This window comes from Vigna angularis, chromosome 2 (genome assembly GCF_016808095.1).
Source record: "Vigna angularis cultivar LongXiaoDou No.4 chromosome 2, ASM1680809v1, whole genome shotgun sequence".
In the NCBI taxonomy this organism is placed as follows: domain Eukaryota; kingdom Viridiplantae; phylum Streptophyta; class Magnoliopsida; order Fabales; family Fabaceae; genus Vigna; species Vigna angularis.
In genome coordinates, this window is record NC_068971.1 from 35614380 (window position 1) to 35637140 (window position 22761).

The following is a 22761-nucleotide window of genomic DNA, read 5'->3' on the forward strand; positions in this document are numbered from 1 at the left end:
AATGAAGGAAGACATTGATAAAAAAATGAAAAACTGAGAAAGATGAAGAAGGGGAAAAAAAGAAGAAGATGAACAAGATCGTAGTATTTATAGACAAATTTATCCATCGATAATTATCGACAAATTTTGGTTATGTTCACGACAGATATTTCTGTCGATAGTTATCGATAAATTTTTTTTGTATTTATTGATGGATTTTTCTGTCAGTAATTACCGACAAATATAAGTTTTTCTCGATAAATATTATCGACTGCATTATCATCGACAAATTTGAGTCCATCGATAATCCGTCAGAAAAAAGTTATTAATGGAAAATTTTTTACGTTTTCGACGAATTTAATCATCGATAATACTTGTTTTTTTGTAATGTCTGATTGTCACCGTCATTGTTGGATTAGTTCCGCTTGTTGCTGCTACTGCTAAATTTGCTTTGCTCATCGTTGTCATTGTTGGATTTGCTCTGCTCATCACCATCGCACTAAATCTGCTATACTCATCATTGTCATCACTAGATCTACTTTTGTAACATGCTAAATAAATAGTCTAAAATACTATTCAATCACAATTCAATTCACCTTAGAAATTCTTTCCAAACCATATGTAGTCTAATCACAATGTTCATACCATCACATTATTTAAAATCACACTATTGAGCAATTGGCATAACATTCTTTCATCAAAAACTCAACCATAAAAGGAAAGAGAAGTCAAAATACATACAACAACTTGAACTCACTCACTCACCGAGAGCCTAAAATAACGAGGGAGCTCGCCCAACCCAAAGAAATCATTTTCCAAGACCCCCAAAACTCGCCCAGCAAGCTAAACCACTCGCCTAGCTAGAGCATAAACAGTGAGCTCCACATGCCTAGCGAGCTGGCTCGCCTAGCCTATGAAACCCACTACCAAAACCCTCTAAAAACTCGCCCAGTGAGCCCCCAACTCGCCTAGCGACTCTGCACAATTCTGCAGAATACCAATTATGTAGAATTTGCACCCTTTCCACATACCATTTCCTATTTCAAGCCACTCTACCAATTTCTACCAATTTCATTTGATGTTCTACTTCCATATTGACCTGTCCACGTGTTTATACCTCAACAATAACCAAGTTCGAACCAAAATCTTAAGAATTCCCAACTTAAAACAACTAAAGTTCTACTCTTTAGGTCATGATTCAATTTTACAAGTTTTGGCTCATCACTAAGCCACTTAGGGGTCTGAATAAGTCACATGAGAAAATAGACCCCAAACACTCAAACCTACCTGAAACCTTCCAAATCAAAATCTTACTACCTAAAACCCCTAAATTAAACAAAATTTCACTTCAATAGACTACTTATTGTTTACTTTATACTTTTACACCAATTCTTTGCACATTCATCATCCAATTAAGTTTCAAATATCAACAAAATAGTTCCTAAAACACAATCTCTTCATCTAGCCCATTATTTTAATAAGTCACCTAGTGAAACCTCATTTTTAAACCAAAAATTTACTTATAACCTAGCTTAACATTTTCCTTTCCTCATACCTCAAGCACACATCATTATTAATTTCACAATCACAACCAATCCATCAATCAAGGTCCATTATAACATCACCAACCAACACATTCATATCCATATCATGCACTAATGAACAAAGAAAATAATTCAAATTGTAATTTCTACTAAGTTAATTAAACATTCCACATTCTAATACAATTCAACATATTCTTCTAAAATCATCAAATTATAAGAGCATCAAGAAAGTTATTAGCTCCCTTACCTTAAACAGACTCGCTACCACCTTTAAACACAAACACTCATTGCTTCAAACAAAAGGAACTATAGAAATGCCTACAAATCACCAAATTGTGATCGAAGTGAGTCCTTAGGACTTCAGATTAACAAAGAACCAGGAATAGAAGACTAATGACACATGCGAAGGGGTTCCTAAGCATGATCAGGGACAAAAAACTGAAAGAAAAAAAGAGATAGAAACTTACTTGCTCTAAACCAGAAATTGATCGAAAAGGAATGAAAATTACACTGTTGTGATCTCCTAAACACTTCCTGATTGTCAAACAGATGATTCAAGAGTCAGATATCTTAGAGAGAAGGTAGAGAAACTCAAAAAACGAATTCTAGAGAGATGATTTGTATTTTAAATAATGAAACAATTTTAAGAAATTCTTATTTATATTATTGAATTAATTTAAAATAAAATATTCAATCTTTTAAAATACCAGTGTATTTTTTAGATTTTTACGGCTTTGCTTTTTGCGACTGCTGCTTCATTAAGTCGTAGTTGGCATAAAGATTCTTATTCATGTTAAAAGGCTTAGAGTGAAAATGGTTAGCGAAATTAATATATATTATTTAAATGTTAAAAATTTGTGTTGATTATCTTATGTTAAAGACTATCCTTTATAAGTGCTTAACTATGGATTCTTGTTGAAAATATTTGGATGGATCTTGGCTTAAGGTTAGCCGGATTGCTATTCTGTTTGGTTCATATTGCAAAAACAATATATTGTAATTGACAATGATGCCTAGTGGATATTGCATATATTATAATTGACAAAGATGGCAAGCGCGAGCAGTGAAATGTATTTATTTATTTTTCTAATACCATATGTTAAATTGATGGTTTCGTATCTGATGTAAAAAGTGATAAATTTATTGCATTATTAATATCTACATAAAATCTAAAGTCGATGTAATAGGTTTATAAATAACCGATATAAAACTTAATTTCTGTACTATGTGAATAAAATAAGTAAGCTAAACATTTTACATAATTAATATAAGATCAAATTATAATACATAATTGATGTGAAATCAAATTGTAATACATAATTAATATAAGAACAAACTATAATACATAATTAATATAAAATCTCCGTCTTATAAGGAAATGAAATTGAGTTAATTAAAACCGCTAAAAAATTGCTTTTTTAGTGGTAGCACATTTACATTTTAGCAAACAACGTCATTTTGTTTAAACTTGCCCGATAGAAGTATGGTAAAATCAGTGAGGCTTAATAACATTTTTTTTTCTTTATAGTCTTGATTTAATTTTTTTACTCAAGGTTTCTATATCTTTTAAAAAAATTAAATGTGATTATAATATTTCTAAAAAAAACTGAATGTGATTCTTTTCATTAGATTAATATTAATATCACTTAAAAGATTATGAATTGACATCCACTAATATAATCATTTCTTTTTTTCTTTTTACGTGTTTATTATCTAATCTCAACAACAAAATAAGATAAATAAAGTTAAAGTTGATAGAACAAAATATCACATTGAATTTTTTAAAAATATTTATGAATCATAAAAATTGAATAAGAAAACATTAAATTAAATGAAAAATACTATTAAACGAAAAAAAATAAAATACGAAACTTAAGTACTGAAGTTTTTTTTAAAAACGAGAACAAGGTAAAGAAACGTAAATAATGAAAAGAACTTATTTTAGTAACAGCCAAATATTTCTAAAATATTAGCCAAAATTAATTGTGCCATCTTCCATACTTCTCCGAACATTTATGGTCTGGACCCACTCGCTCTGTCCAAGAAAAAGAAAAACAGCCGGAATAATAAAAGAGCAAAATAAAAATGAATAGTAAATATAGATGGTTTGCTTAAAAAATATAAATTAAAAATTAAAAATTAAAAACGATTTAATTAAAAATAAGTAAAATAAAAATATTTTTCATCGTATTTAATTTATGTATTATGAATATTTTTCTATCACTACTAATTATTTATTTTCATTAGTGATATTATTTATTACTAATATTATTATTTAATAACATTAAAAAGTTATAGAAAGAAAAAACGATTAAAAATATTGATTTAATAATAGAGTTTTATATAAAAAACTAAAGTGTTTATAATATAATTAATTAGATTACACAAAAGTTGAGTATTAAATTATTGTCAGGTGGACTTTTCGCAATATTTTCCTGTTTTGTCAGAAAATACCCAATCAATCCCATTTTTTTTTTAAATATTTTCATTTATTCATTTCTCAACTTACCAGTATTTCCACTTTCAAGCTATTCCTATCTGCCTTTCTTCCCACCAAACTAGGTCTGAAAAATATGTTGATAAGAATAATAGGTTCTTAAAGATCCACGTAAAATCCTTCTTATCCATTCAACCAAAACCTGTTATTGTACTTATGTTCATGATCAAGAAAATATTTAATTTAATAATAAATATAACACTTTTACAAAACATTTAAACTTTTGCCTGTCTTGATAGCGTTAAGTTAATTATAAGGTATTATCTCAAAGGATAAAATTATAAAACAGTAACAAAACAGGCAATATATAGTTCAGCCTTATGACGTCTTCCTTCTCTTGTTTTTACCATTATTATAGTATGGGTTGTCGTGTGATAAGAAAAACTATTCTATGCATAAATGGCTTACACGTCGCATGTGTTCCAGTGGCGCCTGCATCAAACACGTACGTAGCCTAAAATTTATGACTCGACAACGACGCTACGCGGTATCAGTTAAAACCTTTTAAGTTTTTGGTCTCTGTAACAATTTTTCAGAGGTTAATTAGCTCATCTTGCACGAGCTGACATAGGCTGGTTTTGTCGAAGTCACGCGAAGACTTTGTATAAATAAAACGAAAAGTTGAAGGCTATATACTCACTCCCTTAGTTCTTCCTTACACTACCAAGCATAGCCTCTTCAACCAAACCAAGGAAATGGAGGGAGATCAACAGCAAAAGTTGTTGATCAAAGAGCAAACATCAGAAGAGGAATCGTCACTGGTGAAGAGGGTGTGGAATGAGAGCAAGTTGATGTGGATAGTGGCAGCACCAGCCATATTCACTAGGTTCTCCACCTTCGGTATCAATGTTATAAGCCAGGCTTTTGTTGGTCATATCGGTTCACGAGAACTCGCTGCTTTTGCTCTTGTTTACACTGTTCTCATACGTTTTGCGAATGGTATTCTGGTACGTTTTTGGTCTGTGCCACTAATTATCTATTTTTCTGCATGAATATTTACTTAATAGCGTAATCACTCTGTTAGTTTTGATCAAATGTTAACTAATTGTATATGTTCTTTATTGGGACTATATTGTTAAATGTTTATAATTTATCTGAAGTTTATTATTAATAACCATCTCTTACTTTTAAATAAATTCTAAGAAAAGATGGATTAGACAATAAAATATACCTGTTTCTAAAACCGGAAAGATTAATTGCTTTGTGGAAAAAACATTCGTGAGAAGAATCTTGGCTTTTATACATACATCTGACCTGTCTTGTGCTCTATGAATGAATAAATTAAGGATTTCTTGTTTTTTGCTTTTGGTTATGTTATGAATATTGATTTTAGAGTAATGGTTTACAGTAAACATTTTAACAAAGGGCATTAGAAAATAAAATTTGATGAGAGTAAGTTGAGTTATTTGTATCTGTTAACTGGGAACTGCAGTTGGGAATGGCGAGTGCATTATCAACACTTTGTGGACAAGCATTTGGGGCAAAAGAATATAGTATGATGGGAGTGTATCTTCAGAGATCATGGATAGTGTTATGCTCAACTGCAATCTGTCTTCTTCCGTTGTTCTTCTTCACAGGCCCAATTTTGAGGCTCCTAGGCCAAGATGAGAACATAGCACAAGTTGCGGAAACCATTTCTCTTTTGTCAATTCCTGTCTTATTTGCTTTTATTTTTTCCTTCACCACCCAAATGTTTCTGCAATCTCAAAGCAAGAATGTCCTTATAGCATTCTTGGCAGCTATGTCAATAGCTATTCATGTGTTACTGTCTTGGCTATTGACAATACAATTTAACATTGGAATTGCCGGCGCAATGATTTCAACAAGTGTGGCATTTTGGGTTACTAACATTGGCCAACTAATATTTATTACCTGTGGCTGGTGCTCTGATACATGGAAAGGCTTCTCATTTTTAGCATTTAAAGATCTTTGGCCTGTTGTCAAGCTTTCCCTCTCATCTGGGGTCATGTTATGGTGAGCTTTCTTTTTTATCATTTAATGGGTTAAGCTCTTTAGAAATGCTATATAAATTAACTTTTCCTTATTTGTTCAAAACATAGTTTTGGTTGTCTACATTTCAATTTGACCTTTTATCCTCAAATTAAATAATCTTAAACAATTTATATATGCCTTCCTAACATGTGAAGCTGTGGTTTGCTTTACAGTCTTGAGCTGTGGTACAGCACAATATTGGTTCTTCTGACGGGCAACTTGACAAATGCAGAGGTCCAAATTGATGCTCTATCGATATGGTATCCTTTTTCCTTGTCTCACACTTCTTTATCAAGCATTATTTATAGGATGAGCTTCATCTGAATTCACGAATACACTAATCAAATAGGGAATGAGATTTGCTTTATTTCGAGAGTTTGTATCAACTTTATATAGTAATAAAGGATTATTAAAAAAAATAGAAATTCAAATGTGAGAGTAAAATTGAGAAAATGAAAAAGTTTAACGTTATATAAAAAATAAGAGTCATACATTTATTTTCTTAAGGTAATGCATTAGATGGTGTCGATCTCTTTTGTAAGTTGGATAAAATTATTAAGGATAGAAGTGCCTAGAGCTGTCCTTTGAATTCCTAATTCATGGGCTAACCTGAATCCTCTTAAAATTTAAGTCCTATTTGTTTTTACTAGGAGTTTTTTAAATGTTTCAGCCTCCAAAATTCCTCCTAAAGTAGATTTGGCAGGGTTGGGATGGTTAACCTCCAAAAACTAAATTAATTCATTTTTAATCAATTTTTAATTATTTTTTCATTTGCTTTGCAATATTATTTGTCCAGCAATTTTCACGTGATATTTTTTTAATATTTTTTTTCACTCCAAACATATTTTACAATGTTGAATATTAAAAAAAAATTATAGTTTAAGAATTTTATTGTACAATAATAGTTTTTTATTATCTAATAAAAAAAGAGGTAATTTCAAATAGAAATTAGTATAATGATTATTTTGTAAAGATTTAAAAAATGAATATTAATGTATATTTGCTTCTAATCTATTATTTTTAAAGAACATTATTCCTCAAGAATATATAAATATTAGATTTTATAAAAACTATTCAAAATATTTTTTTAATTTTAATTAGATATATAATTTTATTATTTTAAAAAGTTAAAAATATAATATATGTTGACTTTGTTTAAGTTTAAAAGTACGGTAATTTAAAAAAAAATTGTTCAAAGTAAGTCATTTTTTAAGTTTAGAAATCACTTATATTTGGATACAATTATAATAGCACATTTTCTTTTAATTCTTTGATAAACTATTTAAAAATAATATGTATAAATAAGCTTTTAACTTATTTTTAGTTTTGACATCTAAAATATAATAAGTGTATTTCATAAAAAAATAAAATAAGTTATTATTTTTATAAAATAGTGTTAATATAATATAAACATTTTTTTATATCAAAATTGAATAAAAATACACACAATTTTAATTATAAAATTAAAAGAAATAAGAAACTATTAATACAATTACATAATTTAATTAAGGAATGCATGACTATAGTGGATATGATTGAGTTACTACATAAGTTTGACTAATATATTAACTTAATCAGAAAATTTTAAAATATTATTAGGAATAAAATAGTCTATCTGTTCAAAGGAAGCCCATAAATTGACATTAGCTTATAAGATTTTATGGATATTTGATCGTATAGATGTTTTTAATAAAAGATTGTTTTGGCTATGTGAACTTTCTAAATCTCAAGCAATGTGAATTAAGTTCAAATCATATAATACATGCCAATTTGACAAGTCTATAAGTGTGAGTTTGAATCTCTCCTTAAGTGTTTATGTCTGGCATTAAATATAAATAAGAAAGTTGCAACTAAGAAAGAAAACTCAGTTTTAAAGTTTTAAGTTGGAGACTGTAAATTTCTTATATATATGGATTGGATTCATATTTTTATGAGTTCTTTCATAACAATTCATATATTGCATCCACCTTTGATATTTGGCTGGGTTGGCCTAATGCACAAAGATCTTTTCTCCTTCATTTCTTAAGATTAATTTTCATTTTTTACAGCCTCAATATTAGCGGATGGGAATTGATGATATCACTTGGTTTCATGGCTGCTGCAAGGTAATCTTGTGTTCAGATCAAACACTCTCTATTCTTCTGTCGTTTGTATACCGTGAAATATTAACTTCATCTTTCGTGATTTGCAGTGTTCGAGTGGGAAACGAGCTTGGAAAAGGAAGCTCCAAAGCTGCAAAATTCGCCATACTGGTGTCAGTGCTTACATCCTTAGCCATTGGATTCGTTCTCTTCTTATTCTTCTTATTTTTAAGGGAAAAACTTGCCTACGTATTTACCTCAAGTAAAGAGGTGGCCGATGCTGTCGGTGACTTGTCACCTTTGTTGGCAATCTCCATTCTTCTCAACAGTGTGCAACCTGTACTCTCAGGTACTTTTTGGTGTAAGATTTTGTTTAACACTGGAGTTCTCTGATATGATCAAATATAAAAATTGAATACTGAAATGTAGACAGAGAAACAAAAGTTATACAAAATGTTGATGTTGAAGTATGAAATGATTTCAACAGGTGTTGCAGTCGGAGCAGGGTGGCAAAGCTATGTAGCATATGTGAACGTAGGGTGTTATTATGTCATAGGTGTTCCTGTAGGAATGGTGCTTGGTAAAGTTCTCCATTTGGAAGTCAAGGTTGGTATTCTTCTCATTCTCATCTTGCATTTCATCCATGTTTCATCTCTTTAACAAAACCCATTTCATCTTTCCTAGGGTATTTGGATCGGAATGTTGTTTGGAACATTTATTCAAACTATAGTGCTAATTATAATCACCTACAAAACTAATTGGGACGACCAGGTATTTCATTCATTTCCTCTTCATCATTCTTAATTCTAGATTTTCTCCTAAAAGCTTATACTTATACACATGATGGATGAACAATTATGTCACTGCACAGGTAATTAAAGCTCGTAATCGAGTTAGCAAGTGGTCGAAGGTGAATGCTGATCATGAAAGAATTACATCAAACAGTTAGTATGTGATATGTTAACCATCAGTGTTAGTTATATAACACTAATTGATAACTATTTAATAAAATTAAATCGTTACTTTTACTTGAATTAAATATATGGTAAACTGGTTAGGGTTATATAACTAATAATGATGGTTAAATCCAAAATTAGTGGATCTAACCGTGGATTCAGTTTTGTAATATTGTTTTTGTTGCCTGTGTGAGAAAGGCAGATGATGTATATTTCCTACACGCAAATTTTCTTCGATAGGATACTTGAATTTCATTGAATACTGTTGTCTATGACTACTTACTTCTTTTCTCCATATAATTTGTATTCTTTCACTAACATGATTTTATATAAGCCAATCCTTCTCAAATTGTAAAGCCATTTTTTTTGTCTCTTATGGCAATTGTTCAGACATTCTTTAAACAAGTTTAAAATAAACAACAGTGATCTATACAAAGAAGAATTTGTTTATTATTATTATTATTATTATTTATTTTTATTTTCATTATTATTATATTTACACTTAATTAAGTTTCAAATTTTTGATAAACTTAAATTACATTCCTATTAATTTTTTTGTGATTTCTTAAGTACTAAAAAATTTGACATTCTTTCATTCACGACAAAAATATTGATATTCTATGGAGGTTTTTTTTCTTCAATTTGTAGGAGTTTTTATTCTTCGTAAATTAATTTGCACGAGTTTTTTTACCTATACAGTTAGAGTCGTTACAATTTATCTATAGAGGTTTAATGTGACCTTTGATATCATATTTATATTGTGAAGGTTTTTTTATATGGAATGTTTTAACCTCTTTTATTAGTGATTATTATTTTGTTTGATGTTTTAAAACCTCCTTTGTTTTCAACTATTTTATTGTAGAAATTACCTCCATTTTTTCTAGCTTTTTTCTGGGTTAGTATACTATTCAATTTGACAATTATAGAGGTTTTAACTTTGTTTGTATTATTTAGTTTGTGGATGTTGAATATAGTGAAAACTATGTATGAAATTATTTTCTCTTGTGTTGAATATACACGCAATGTCCTTTATTTATAATAGAAGAAATATGGGCTAAGCTTAAAAATACAAATAAGAAATAATAACAAACTAACTAAAGATAAAATATAAAGATAATATATCTAACCCTCTACCTCAAGCTGGTGCATATAAATCGTATACACCAAGCTTATTACAAATATAATCAATTCTTGGCCTCTATAAAGACTTAGTGAAAATATCTCCTAACTAATCACTTGAATTAACGAACTTAGTCTCGATATGTCCAGATATAATCTTCTCTCGAATGAAATGATAGTCAACCTCAATGTCTTTGGTCCTTTCATAAAAGTCGGGATTAGAACTAATATGAAGAGCAGACTGATTGTCACATATAAGCATCATTTGAGTGACATCTCCAAATTGTAACTCTCTAAGAAATTGCTTATGCCAAACAAGCTCACAAGTGGCTTAGCTCTATATTTTGCTTCTGCACTAGATCTTGTCACAACACTATGTTTATTGCTTTTTAAGAGATCAAGTTACCACCAATGAAGACACAATATCCGGATGTGGACCTTCTATTAGAAGGAGATTCTGCCTAATCATCATTATAATAACAAACCACTCTTGTATGGTTATTAGAATCATATAATAACCCTTTTTTAGGAGATCCTTTAATGTACTTTAATATATGCATAACTACATTAGAATGATCTTCACATGAGAAATTAAGGAATTGACTTACCACACTAACTACAAAGGAAATGTCAAGATGAACTAGTCTTTTATATTTCTAGGGGTCTGACATAGGCTCCCCTATTTTGGTAGAAGTTTAGTATTATGATCCATAAGTAATGACTCTGTCCAGAAGCTTGAAGAGCTTGAATTAGTGAGCACAAACACTAGGGAAACTCGAACATAATTGGATGCAACAGAATATGAAGGTTTATGGTTGAATGGACAAATTGAAATCCTTATAGAGGTGGTTCTAGCTTAGGCGGCCTACCATTTATGGAAGTAATTCTGTAATCCACTATATTCAACAAAATTATATGGAATCCCATGTTGAATAATAGCCATTGAAATAAAGTCATCCACAAGTTTTTGGTTAATTTCTCTAAATTTTAATTTCCCAGCATGATCAAATTTTATTTTCCCCACGTCATTGTCTTTTAATTTCTTTAGGATCAAATACTTTGACAAATGACACAACATTGTTAAGGTCCCTTTTTTTGTACCACCAGCAACATACTCTACACAACATGCATTACATTTTACCTTTTCTTCATCATCTTTAATACCAAATTTTGTAAAATGATTCCAAACTTTTGAAGTAGTTACCCTAGGTCTCTTACTTTTTCTATCAAAATCCTTACCCCCATTCTCAATATCTTCTATGGTTGGTGCAAAGAATCATTCAAATTATCATGAACACATTGATTATCTATGATTTCAAAGTTCATTTTGTTTTTAATAATTATGCAATGTTTACTAACCTAGAATCGTGCACACTATTAAAGAACCCACAAAGGAGAAGGGTATGCACATTGGAATCGTCAACAAAACCATGGTCTACACTACACTAGAATCGTGCACATTGTTCACCATCTACGAAGGGCAAGGGCTGAGCATTGGAATTGTCAACAACACCATGGCCTATGGTGCGCTGGAATCGTGACAATGTTCATCACGGTCTACAAAGGGGAAGGGTTTGCGCATTGGAATCATCATCAACACCACAACCTGCACTGCGCTGGAGTCGTGCATTGTTCCTAAAATATCTCTTTTAGATTTTCACCAGTCAAAACCTTCAAAATAGACCCGAAATCAGTACAAACTCGACCCATTGACTACATCAAGGAGTAATAGCAAATTCCAACAAATTAAAATTTTAAACACAACTCAAGTGATCAAAAAAGCAATATTTAACAAACATTCACATTCAATCATTCCATATACAAATTCATAAATTCCAAACCAAATCAAGCATGCAACACAGTTGATTTAAACATTTTCAATATTAAAAGCGATAATTAGCTTCCCTTACCTTACAAAGGACCCAACTGCTTTACAAGAGCTAAGACGACTCCACCAACTCAAGGAACTCTATCTACACCTACAACTCACAGAAACATTATCAGGGTATATTGTTAGAACCATGGATCAACGAAGAGCCTTTTAGAAGACTCAAATGACATATGCAAAAACATTATAATCTGCATGCAAAGGAGACAAGATTAAAGAAAAAGAGTACAAACTAACTTCCTCTTTTTGAGAAACTGATCGACTAGACTTGAAGATCTCGTTGCAAGGATCGGTCAGGTGATCTCTGATCTTCAAACAGATGAACGCAAGAGAAGAACTTCTAGATAGAAGTTAAAGAATTCTAAAAAGAAGTGGTTTTTAGAGAGATAGTGTGTCTTGCTATTTTTAAACCATCATCACTTTTAAAATGTCATTTTCAAGGGTTTTACAAGATTTACCAACAATTATAATTTCATGTGATAGAATGAACAATTCACGACACCATTTAATACATTTGGTAAAATTTTCTTTTCTTGATTGCATTTATTAAAAATGTAATTATTTTTACATATCAAAATATTCTTTTTAAAAATAAATATTATCATAATTTAGGTAAATATAGTACATTTTTTAAAAGCTTAATTGCTTAATTAGTTTTCAAATTTAGGGATTAGTATCAACTTCGTTTCACCTTTTAAAAAAACTCAATTTGGTTTCCATTTTATATAATTGCATCAATCAAGTCCATTTCATTACAATTTTGTAAAAACAGAGTTAACTACTCGTCGCAAAGAAGTCTATATTTTTTTCTTTGTTCTCTTTGCGCATGTGCATACTCATCTCTTTCTCTCTTTGACTCAGGGAGAGAAAATAATATTTTTGTTTTTAATATTTTGTTTCTCTCTCTTTCTCTCGTCTTTAACGACTGAATTTCTCTCTCTTGCTGTTAATAAATTTTTCAGTTTTGCTTTTCTCGAATTCCTTATTTGTTCCTAGTTTACGTCTTACTCTTGTGCCTTCATTTTTTTGTTAATATTTAGAAAGAGAATATGAAAATAGCATAGTTTCAAATATTTAGATAAAATCATTTATAACAATATTTATATGACCAAAATAATCCATAAAAAATGGGACAATTTAAATAAAAATTAAATATGTAGAGTTTTAAAATATGAATTAAATATGACCAGATTTCATTGTCTTCTAAAAAATGAAAAAAAATTGAATTGAATGTCACAAAATCTAATGGAATATCATAAATTTTTTTATAAAAGAAAAATGTCTCCTGATTTCTTTTGAACCAATTGCACACGCCCCTATATAATTTTCTTTTCAGGAATTATTTAACCCAAATTATCAACCAAATGAAATGTGAATAGAAGGTCGTGGTCAGCTCTATTGCCTACTTGATCGCATCGAGTAAATTGTTTGTTTACTTAATGTTCATACACTATATTTTATTTAAAATGGGAGACTATCACTCAAGGTAAAAACAAACCAATTGCTTGTCGTTCATAGAGTAAAGGACACATGCCACATTATTTTTGTTTCGACGTAATCTTCTGATATCCAAATTTCAGTTATCAGACAGTAACAAAATCCCACTGATATACTACCAAAAACTCAACTACTCTAAAATAAGAAATGGTAACAATGGAAGCAAAGTAATAATTTTAATTTAGTAATCAACATACATTTGCTATGATTGCAGACTCCTTATCTATATCCTAGGCTAGGAAGCATCCTCGGAAGGAGATACTCCACAAATAAGCACATTCTTAAATACAATGTCATCAAATTCTGATACAAGCTTCTGAAGTTCATCCTTGATGCCTGACTTTCCTTTATCAGACAAGGTCTACTAGCAATAGTTGAGTCAAAAGAAGAACGAGTTATTTTAATGCAGAACAGAGCATGCCAACAGTCATTCTAATCAATACATCCGTCATCAAAACAAACACAAGGTCAACTGTGAAGGATTTGTTGAATAAAACAAGAATGATGAAGCATTGTCTGCCACCACCCAAAAAAGCACAACTCACTCATTTGCTTTTTCCGTAAATTCAGCACACCACCTCAACAACTATTTTAGTTTTTTGTGCTTTCTTACTTCATAAATTGAGAAGCCAGAAACGTGCAAATACACACAGAGGGAGAAAAGAAGAGCTACCCAATTTTAGAGTGAAGAGGCACAACCGTAGAAGTGAAGAAGTGAAACTCACTGTGAGTAAGAGAGCCACGGTGAAGGAGAGAAAAAATAGAGAGAGTCTATTTTGTGAGTGTGTGATACAGGGAGAGTCTTGTATACCATCCGAGAGGGTGAGATTTAGTGAGAGATCCTCAGAGAGTGAGAGAAACACTGTAATCCTACTTTCATAGTGGAGATATTTTTCTGGACTAGGTCCCGTGGTTTTTTCCGAGAGGATTTTCCACGTTAAAATTTCCAGTGTTAATTTTCTCTTTACCTACACTTTCATTTTTTACGCTTCCGCATAGTCCCCATTTTGGGGTTCACAGAGGAGGGAACAAATACCGCTGTTTCCCAACAGTGGTATCAGAGCTACCGGTTCGAAAAAGTCAGAATCCTGTGAAACTCAAGATGGAAGGAGACATGTTCAAGCTAACTGCGGATAATTATTCCTACTGGAAGCCGATGATGGAAGATCATCTATACTGCAAGGATTTGTATGAGCCGATCACAAATTCGGAAATTCCGGAAGGGAAGGCTGAAAAAGATTGGGAGATTCTGAATCGTAAAACAGTGGCTATGATTCGGAAATACATCGACAAAACCTTGTTTGAGCATGTATCGACTTATACCGATGCGTATGAGTTATGGACAAAGCTTGAATCTTTGATTCAAAAGAAGACTCCCAGAAATAAAGCTCACCTTGTGAGACGACTCGTAAAGTTGGAGTACACTGACGACCAGAATATGATCGAGCATCTCAACACCTTCAAAGGTATTGTGAATCAATTAATGAAGGCGGATATGAAGATTGATGACGAGTTACAAGCTCTTCTACTCCTTAGTTCCCTACCGGAGAGTTGGGACACATTGGTGGTCACTCTCAGTAACTCAACACCAGATGGAAAACTCAAGCTGGATAACATTACAGACAGTTTGCTGAATGAAGAGTCCAGAAGGAAAGAAAGAGGAATGAGTAGTCACTCAGAAGCCAACGTTGTTGAGAATAGAGGAAGGAATGAACACAGAAACAAAGGAAAACGTGAAAAGTCACGAGGAAGATTCAAGTCTCGTTCCAAAGGTTTGACATGCTTCTATTGTGGAAAAGATGGTCACAAGAAGCAAGAATGTAGATTCCTGAAAAGAGATCAGAAGAATGGAACTGTACACCTTGATGTGATAGATCCCAAAAAGAAGTTGGAGGAAAAGACTACAACAGCGGTGGTATCAAATGATGAGAATGTGTTCCTTATCACTGAGGTAAACTATCTAAATATTGCTTTTGATGACTGCACTTGGATAGTAGATACCGGAGCATCTTTCCATGTTACTCCTCATGAGGGATTCTTCTCATCCTATCAAAAAGGAGACTTTGGAACAGTGAAGATGGGTAATCATGTCACAAGCAAAATTGTGGGCATAGGAGAAGTGACTTTGATGACAGAAAATGGAAACAAACTTGTGCTGAAGGAGGTAAGACATGTACCAGAGATACGTCTAAACCTTATCTCAGTCGGTAAGCTAGATGATGCTGGAATGAACAACCAATTCAGCGATGGAAGATGGAAACTCTGTCAAGGAAGCATGATTGTTGCTCGAGGCAAGAAGGAAGGCTCCTTGTACTGCATGCAAGGAAAAATATACAAAGGAGAGACGAATGTTGCTCAAGAAGAAAGTAAGGAGTTATGGCATAAAAGACTGGGCCACATGAGTGAGAAGGGATTAGAGATCCTCGCAAAAGATCATCTCCAAAGTATAAAAGGACAACCACTTGAATTATGTGAAGACTGCCTAGCAGGTAAGCAGCACAGAGTATCTTTCCATAAATCTGATAATAGAAGTAGAAGAGAGCATATTTTGGATCTTGTGTATTCAGATGTCTGTTCAACATCCGAAAGGTCCCTTGGTGGTGCTCAATATTTTGTTACCTTCATTGATGACCACTCTAGAAGATTGTGGGTCTATCCATTGAAAAGAAAAGACGAAGTTCTACGAATCTTCAAGGAGTTTCACGCCTCTGTTGAACGTGAAACTGGTAGAAAGTTGAAATGCTTGAGAAGTGATAACGGTGGAGAGTACAGAGGTCCATTCGAGCACTATTGCAAGACTCATGGGATCAGACATGAGAAAGTACCTCCCAAAACACCTCAAATGAACGGTGTGGCTGAAAGATTCAACAGAACGATTGCTGAGAAGGTCAGAAGCATGTTGTCTCACGCAAAACTTCCCAAGACATTCTGGGGGGAGGCAGTGCTAACAGCAACTCAATTGATCAACTTATCACCATCAAGACCATTGAATGGTAAGATCCCAGAAGAAGTATGGTCCGGTAAAAAGGCCTCATATCGCAACTTGAAAGTCTTCGGATGTAAGGCATCAGTTCACATTCCGAAAGATGAAAGAGCAAAGCTCGATGCTAAGGCGAAAGAGTGCATATACCTTGGTTCTCCAAGAGATGAATTTGGTTTCAGATTATGGGATCCTGCAAACAGAAAGATTGTTCGAAGCAGAGATGTGGTGTTCTTTGAAGATCAGACAATCCAAGACATCAAGAAAGTGGAGAAACCAACACTTAAGCTGATAAGTGATCAAAGCCCTATTGTGATGAACAACTTAGGGGGAGAGACTCATCAAGCCGAACCAGAGTTACAACTTGATGAAATGGCTGAAGAAGCAGATCAACCTAATCTGACGGAAGAAGATCAACCAATTGAGGATGCTCCTCAAGAACCCCAATTGAGACGATCAACAAGGCAGAAGCAACCGTCAAGAAGGTATTTTTCAAATGAATATGTTAATTTTACTGATGAAGGTGAACCTCAAAGCTTTGTAGAAGCAATGGAGACGGAAGACAAAGGCAAATGGTTGCAAGCCATGGAAGAAGAGATGCAATCCTTAAAGGAAAATGAGACTTATGATTTGGTAGAATTACCAAAAGAAAGGAGAGCATTGCAGAACAAATGGGTGTTCAAGCTCAAGAATGAAGAGAACAACCCAAGCCCAAGGTACAAAGCACGAATTGTCGTGAAGGGATGCAACCAGAAGAAAGGAATAGACTTTGATGAAATTTTCTCACCAGTGGTGAAGATGACATCCATTAGAGCGATTCTCGGTCTGGCAGCAACACTAGACCTGGAGATTGAACAACTGGACGTCAAGACAACATTCTTACATGGAGACCTAGAAGAAGAAATTTACATGAAGCAACCAGAGGGTTTTGAAGAACCAGGCAAAGAACACTTGGTGTGTCATCTGAAGAAAAGCCTCTATGGTCTGAAGCAAGCTCCAAGACAATGGTACAAGAAATTTGATTCCTTCATGATCCAACATAATTTCAAGAAGACCTCCGCAGACCATTGCGTGTTTGTGAAGCATTATGAAAATGGTGAGTCCATCATACTTCTCTTGTATGTTGATGATATGTTGATTGTAGGAAAGGATAAAATTAAAATAGCTGCTCTCAAGAAAGCACTGAGCAAGTCTTTTGCCATGAAAGACCTGGGTGCAGTAAAGAAGATACTTGGAATGAAAATCTCCAGAGATCGTTCTAGAAGAATGTTATGGGTATCTCAAGAAGATTATATTGAGAAGATTCTCAAAAGGTTCAACATGCACAATGCCAAATCTGCTCGTGTTCCAATTGCTGGACATTTCAAACTTAGCAAGTCTCAATGTCCAAAGAATGAAGAAGAAAAGGAAGAAATGAACAAGGTTCCCTACTCTTCTGCCGTGGGTAGCCTTATGTATGCAATGGTTTGTACAAGGCCAGATATTGGCTATGCTGTTGGAGTTGTAAGCAGATACCTGTCAAATCCAGGAAAGGAGCATTGGGAAGCTGTTAAGTGGATACTGAGGTATCTTAGAGGATCTACCAAAAGAAGCTTGTGTTTTGGCAATGGAAATCTAAAGCTAATCGGATATTCAGACTCAGACATGGCTGGAGATGTCGATTCAAGGAAGTCAACATCAGGTTATCTGATTACTTTTGCTGGGGGAGCTGTTTCTTGGCAGTCAAAGCTACAAAAATGTGTGACATTGTCTACTGCTGAAGCAGAGTATGTAGCGGTGACTGAAGCCTCTAAAGAGATGCTATGGATGAAGAATTTCCTAAGTGAATTAGGACATAATCAAGACGATTATGTGGTGAACTGTGATAATCAAAGTACCATCCATCTAACCAAGAACCCCATGTTCCATTCACGCTCGAAGCATATCGACGTGCGGTATCACTGGATACGAGAAGCGCTGGATGAGAAGAAATTGAAGATAGAGAAAGTCCATACAGACTTGAATTGGTCTGACATGATGACTAAGTCAATACCAATCAAGAAAGTTGAAGATTGTTGTCAAGGTGCTGGTGTCGTGGTACCTTCCAACTAAGTTATGATACGAAGACAGACTGGAAGACCCATTTTTGTTTTATGGGGGAGTTTTGTTGAATAAAACAAGAATGATGAAGCATTGTCTGCCACCACCCAAAAAAGCACAACTCACTCATTTGCTTTTTCCGTAAATTCAGCACACCACCTCAACAACTATTTTGGTTTTTTGTGCTTTCTTGCTTCATAAATTGAGAAGTCAGAAACGTGCAAATACACACAGAGGGAGAAAAGAAGAGCTACCCAATTTTAGAGTGAAGAGGCACAACCGTAGAAGTGAAGAAGTGAAACTCACTGTGAGTAAGAGAGCCACGGTGAAGGAGAGAAAAAATAGAGAGAGTCTATTTTGTGAGTGTGTGATACAGGGAGAGTCTTGTATACCATCAGAGAGGGTGAGATTTAGTGAGAGATCCTCAGAGAGTGAGAGAAACACTGTAATCCTACTTTCATAGTGGAGATATTTTTCTGGACTAGGTCCCGTGGTTTTTTCCGAGAGGATTTTCCACGTTAAAATTTCCAGTGTTAATTTTCTCTTTACCTACACTTTCATTTTTTACGCTTCCGCATAGTCCCCATTTTGGGGTTCACAGAGGAGGGAACAAATACCGCTGTTTCCCAACAGGATTAACATCATAAAAAAGGCAATCTAATGCCTCATATACCGACTCAATTCAACATGAAATTAATCCTCAACAATGGTAGATAAAAATTGCTAAACAATAAATCCAGCATTGGTTAGTGGACCTCTCTTGCAACCAGAGCTTAACACCAGTGCTGCTGCAGTTTTAAATTTTGTTAGTAGAAGAGAAGGATAGATTGTTTTGAAGAGTATATGATCCTATTAAAACTTTCCTTGATCTATAAGTTCATCCAAGAAACTTTACTTTTAAACGAGTCGATTGTGGAAAAAGAAAACCTATTTCTTAATGATTGTGTCCAGTTTTGAGAGTATATAATAATGATCACTCACTCCATTACTTTTTACACTTAAAATATTTAGTGAACGAATAATTCTTCTTCCTCGTGCCTTCCTCGCGGATATAAACAAAACTTGTTCACTCTGTTCTGTTCAGTGTTTTAGTCTCTGTGGAATTCCCTCTCTCTTTTTCTATAAAATATAGTCTAAAACTCTTGTTGTCTTTGATCATAAGCCCCCATCAAAAACTGGGAAAATGGAGGAGAATCTAAAGCAGAAATTGCTGAACAGAGCAGTAACCTCAGAGCAAGAAAAAGAAGATGAATCATCGTTGGGGAAGAGGGTGTGGAAAGAGAGCAAAGTGATGTGGATAGTGGCAGGACCAGCCATATTCACTAGGTTCTCATCCTTCGGTCTCAATGTTATAAGTCAAGCTTTTGTTGGTCATATTGGCCCAAGGGAACTTGCTGCTTTTGCCCTTGTCTTCACTGTTCTCATTCGCTTTGCCAATGGTGTTCTGGTATGTACAAATCTTCATCTTCCTTCAAAAATTTTTGCACTTATCCAATGATAAAGTATTTCATGCTATATCAACTGCAGCTACAAGAGAATAACACAAAAATTATTTGTATCTGTGAACTGACAATTTCAGTTAGGAATGGCGAGTGCATTGTCAACACTTTGTGGACAAGCATTTGGGGCAAAAGAATATAGCATGATGGGAGTGTATCTTCAAAGATCATGGATAGTTTTGTTCGTGACTGCACTTGTTCTTGTTCCTGTGTTCGTCTTCACAAGCCCAATTTTGATACTTTTAGGCCAAGATGAGAGCATAGCACATGTTGCAGGAACCATTTCTCTCTGGGCAATTCCTGTCATGTTTTCTTTCATTTTCTCTTTCACCACCCAAATGTTTCTGCAATCTCAAAGCAAGAACGTCATCATTGCATTCTTGGCAGCTTTTGCGATAGTGATTCATGTGTTTCTCTCCTGGCTTTTGACAATGAATCTGAAGCTCGGGATTACTGGTGCAATGTTTTCAACAATTTTGGCATACTGGATTCCCAACGTTGGTCAAATCATATTTGTGACATGCGGATGGTGCTCTGATACATGGAAAGGTTTCTCCTTTCTGGCAATTAAAGACCTCTGGCCTGTTGTCAAGATGTCCCTTTCTGCCGGTGCCATGCTATGGTGAGCTTTCTTCTCTATCAGCTAATTATTTAAACTGATTTCGATTTTCTTCATGATTAATGTACAAAGCAAAGATTTTAGTATTTCTAACTTTGTTCTACTGTATAATTTACAGTCTTGAGCTCTGGTACAACACAATATTGGTTCTGTTAACGGGTAACATGGAAAACGCAGAGGTTCAAATCGATGCTCTATCTATATGGTATATTCCTTTTGCATTGCCCCACATTACATTATTTGAAGATGAGAAATGAAAGCACACTTTTTTCCAAAATTATTAAACTGAATGTACGAAATTATTTTTTTTTTTAACAGCATCAACGTCAATGGATGGGAAATGATGATATCACTTGGTTTCATGGCTGCTGTAAGGTAATGAGTAGTGAAAATTCTTTTCTTTCTAAAGTACAAATTAAACGAATATTAACTTAATCTTTCTTCATTGGCAGTGTTCGCGTGGCAAACGAGCTTGGAAAAGGAAACTCCAAAGCTGCAATCTTTTCTATAGTTGTGACGGTGCTTACATCCTTTTCAATTGGGTTAATCTTGTTTACAATTTTCTTACTTTTAAGAGAAAAAATAGCCTATGTATTTACAACAAGCGAAGACGTAGCTATTGCTGTTGGGGATTTGTCACCTTTGTTGGCATTTTCTTTGTTACTGAATAGTGTTCAACCAGTGCTCTCAGGTATGCTTCATAACTTGTGTTATCTTGGTTTGAAGAATTTATTCAAGATTTTTTAATCCTGTTGTGTTTTTACATGACTAAGTAAATTTGTTTATCAATTGAACAAGTCTGAAAGATATGAAATGATTTGATTTGAACAGGGGTTGCTATTGGAGCAGGGTGGCAGAGCACCGTAGCATATGTGAACATAGGATGTTATTACATAATAGGTATTCCTTTTGGAATATTACTTGGTAATGTTTTCCACTTGCAAGTTAAGGTAAGACTTGTATAGTATTTTTCTTGTATCATTTTCAAATTTCACTTGATTCCTATATTATTCATTCGACAACCTTTGTTGTAGGGTGTTTGGATAGGAATGTTGTTTGGGACACTAGTTCAAACTATAGTTCTAATTATATTAACCTACAGAACTAATTGGGATGAACAGGTATTTTTTTCTCTATTGTTCTGTAATGTTTACTCAATTATTATATTTTCTTTCGTGAGTTTAAATTATATATAAAACATCATGAAATCATTATGTTTCCATGCAGGTAACGATAGCCCGTATACGAATTAATAGGTGGTCTAAAGTTGAACCTGATCATGAAACAATTAGATCAGATAACTAGTTTCATACTTTTATCTGTTATTTCTTTCACTGGTTTACTGCAGCTAAAGGATTAATTGATCTTTATTTGATGGTTATTTGTTAACCTTTTATCAAAGAACATTTCTTTTTCCTTCTTCTTCTTCTTCAGTGTTAGGTATATATTCCAATTGCCCATTGTTTATTGTTCTTATTATTATTTTATTTATCGCTAACTTTACGAGAAAGCTAGCAATTTATTTAAATTATCTGTCATTATTTATAATTTTCTATTGAGTTGTGTATCTCAGTCATAAAAGGTGTTAAAATATAAAAATATTGAGGTGTTCAAATGGAAGTATATTAGATTACTTTCTCTTTCAATTCATGTGGCTTACTTTTTGGTGAAGAAATAAATTAGAAAAAGAATACTTTTCACTTTCCAGTAACGGTCGTAATTTGATCGTCCACATGTGGTTCGTTAAACGTAGCTATTTGTTGAAAAAGGCTTAAAAAATAGTATTTTAAATTGGCAATTTTATCAGGTTTTGGAAGTAAAAAAATTAAAAAATTTAAAAGACCAGAAAAGTTTTCAGGGAAGATCCGAGTCCATCAGTATTGTATAAACTTTTTTTACATAGGTTACTTTAAATTATTGTAAAATTAATATGGCTATTATAAATGTAGAAAAGGAGGGAGGGTTACATTACAACATCCACTATCATTTATAGACTATATTATCTTTTCTTTGGGATGTGGAAAGAGTAGA

The 22761-nt window shown here is 33.2% G+C and overlaps 2 protein-coding genes across 2 annotated transcripts; both read left to right on the forward strand.

Moving 5' to 3' along the window:
* The first annotated feature begins 4591 nt into the window (after window positions 1–4591).
* Window positions 4592–9309, forward strand: LOC108327999 (protein DETOXIFICATION 21). The gene is made up of 8 exons (XM_017561765.2): window positions 4592–4967; window positions 5453–5994; window positions 6186–6272; window positions 8061–8117; window positions 8204–8442; window positions 8581–8699; window positions 8778–8864; window positions 8965–9309. Exons 1-8 carry the CDS (start codon window positions 4716–4718, stop codon window positions 9040–9042), a joined length of 1461 nt encoding a protein of 486 aa, XP_017417254.1. The 5' UTR covers window positions 4592–4715; the 3' UTR covers window positions 9043–9309.
* A 10248-nt stretch (window positions 9310–19557) lies between these two features.
* On the forward strand, window positions 19558–22159 carry LOC108345750 (protein DETOXIFICATION 21). Its single transcript, XM_017584487.2, has 8 exons — window positions 19558–20059; window positions 20192–20733; window positions 20849–20935; window positions 21049–21105; window positions 21183–21421; window positions 21562–21680; window positions 21765–21851; window positions 21958–22159. The coding sequence occupies exons 1-8, from the start codon at window positions 19796–19798 to the stop codon at window positions 22033–22035; spliced, it is 1473 nt and encodes a 490-aa protein (XP_017439976.1). The 5' UTR covers window positions 19558–19795; the 3' UTR covers window positions 22036–22159.
* Window positions 22160–22761: the final 602 nt, after the last annotated feature.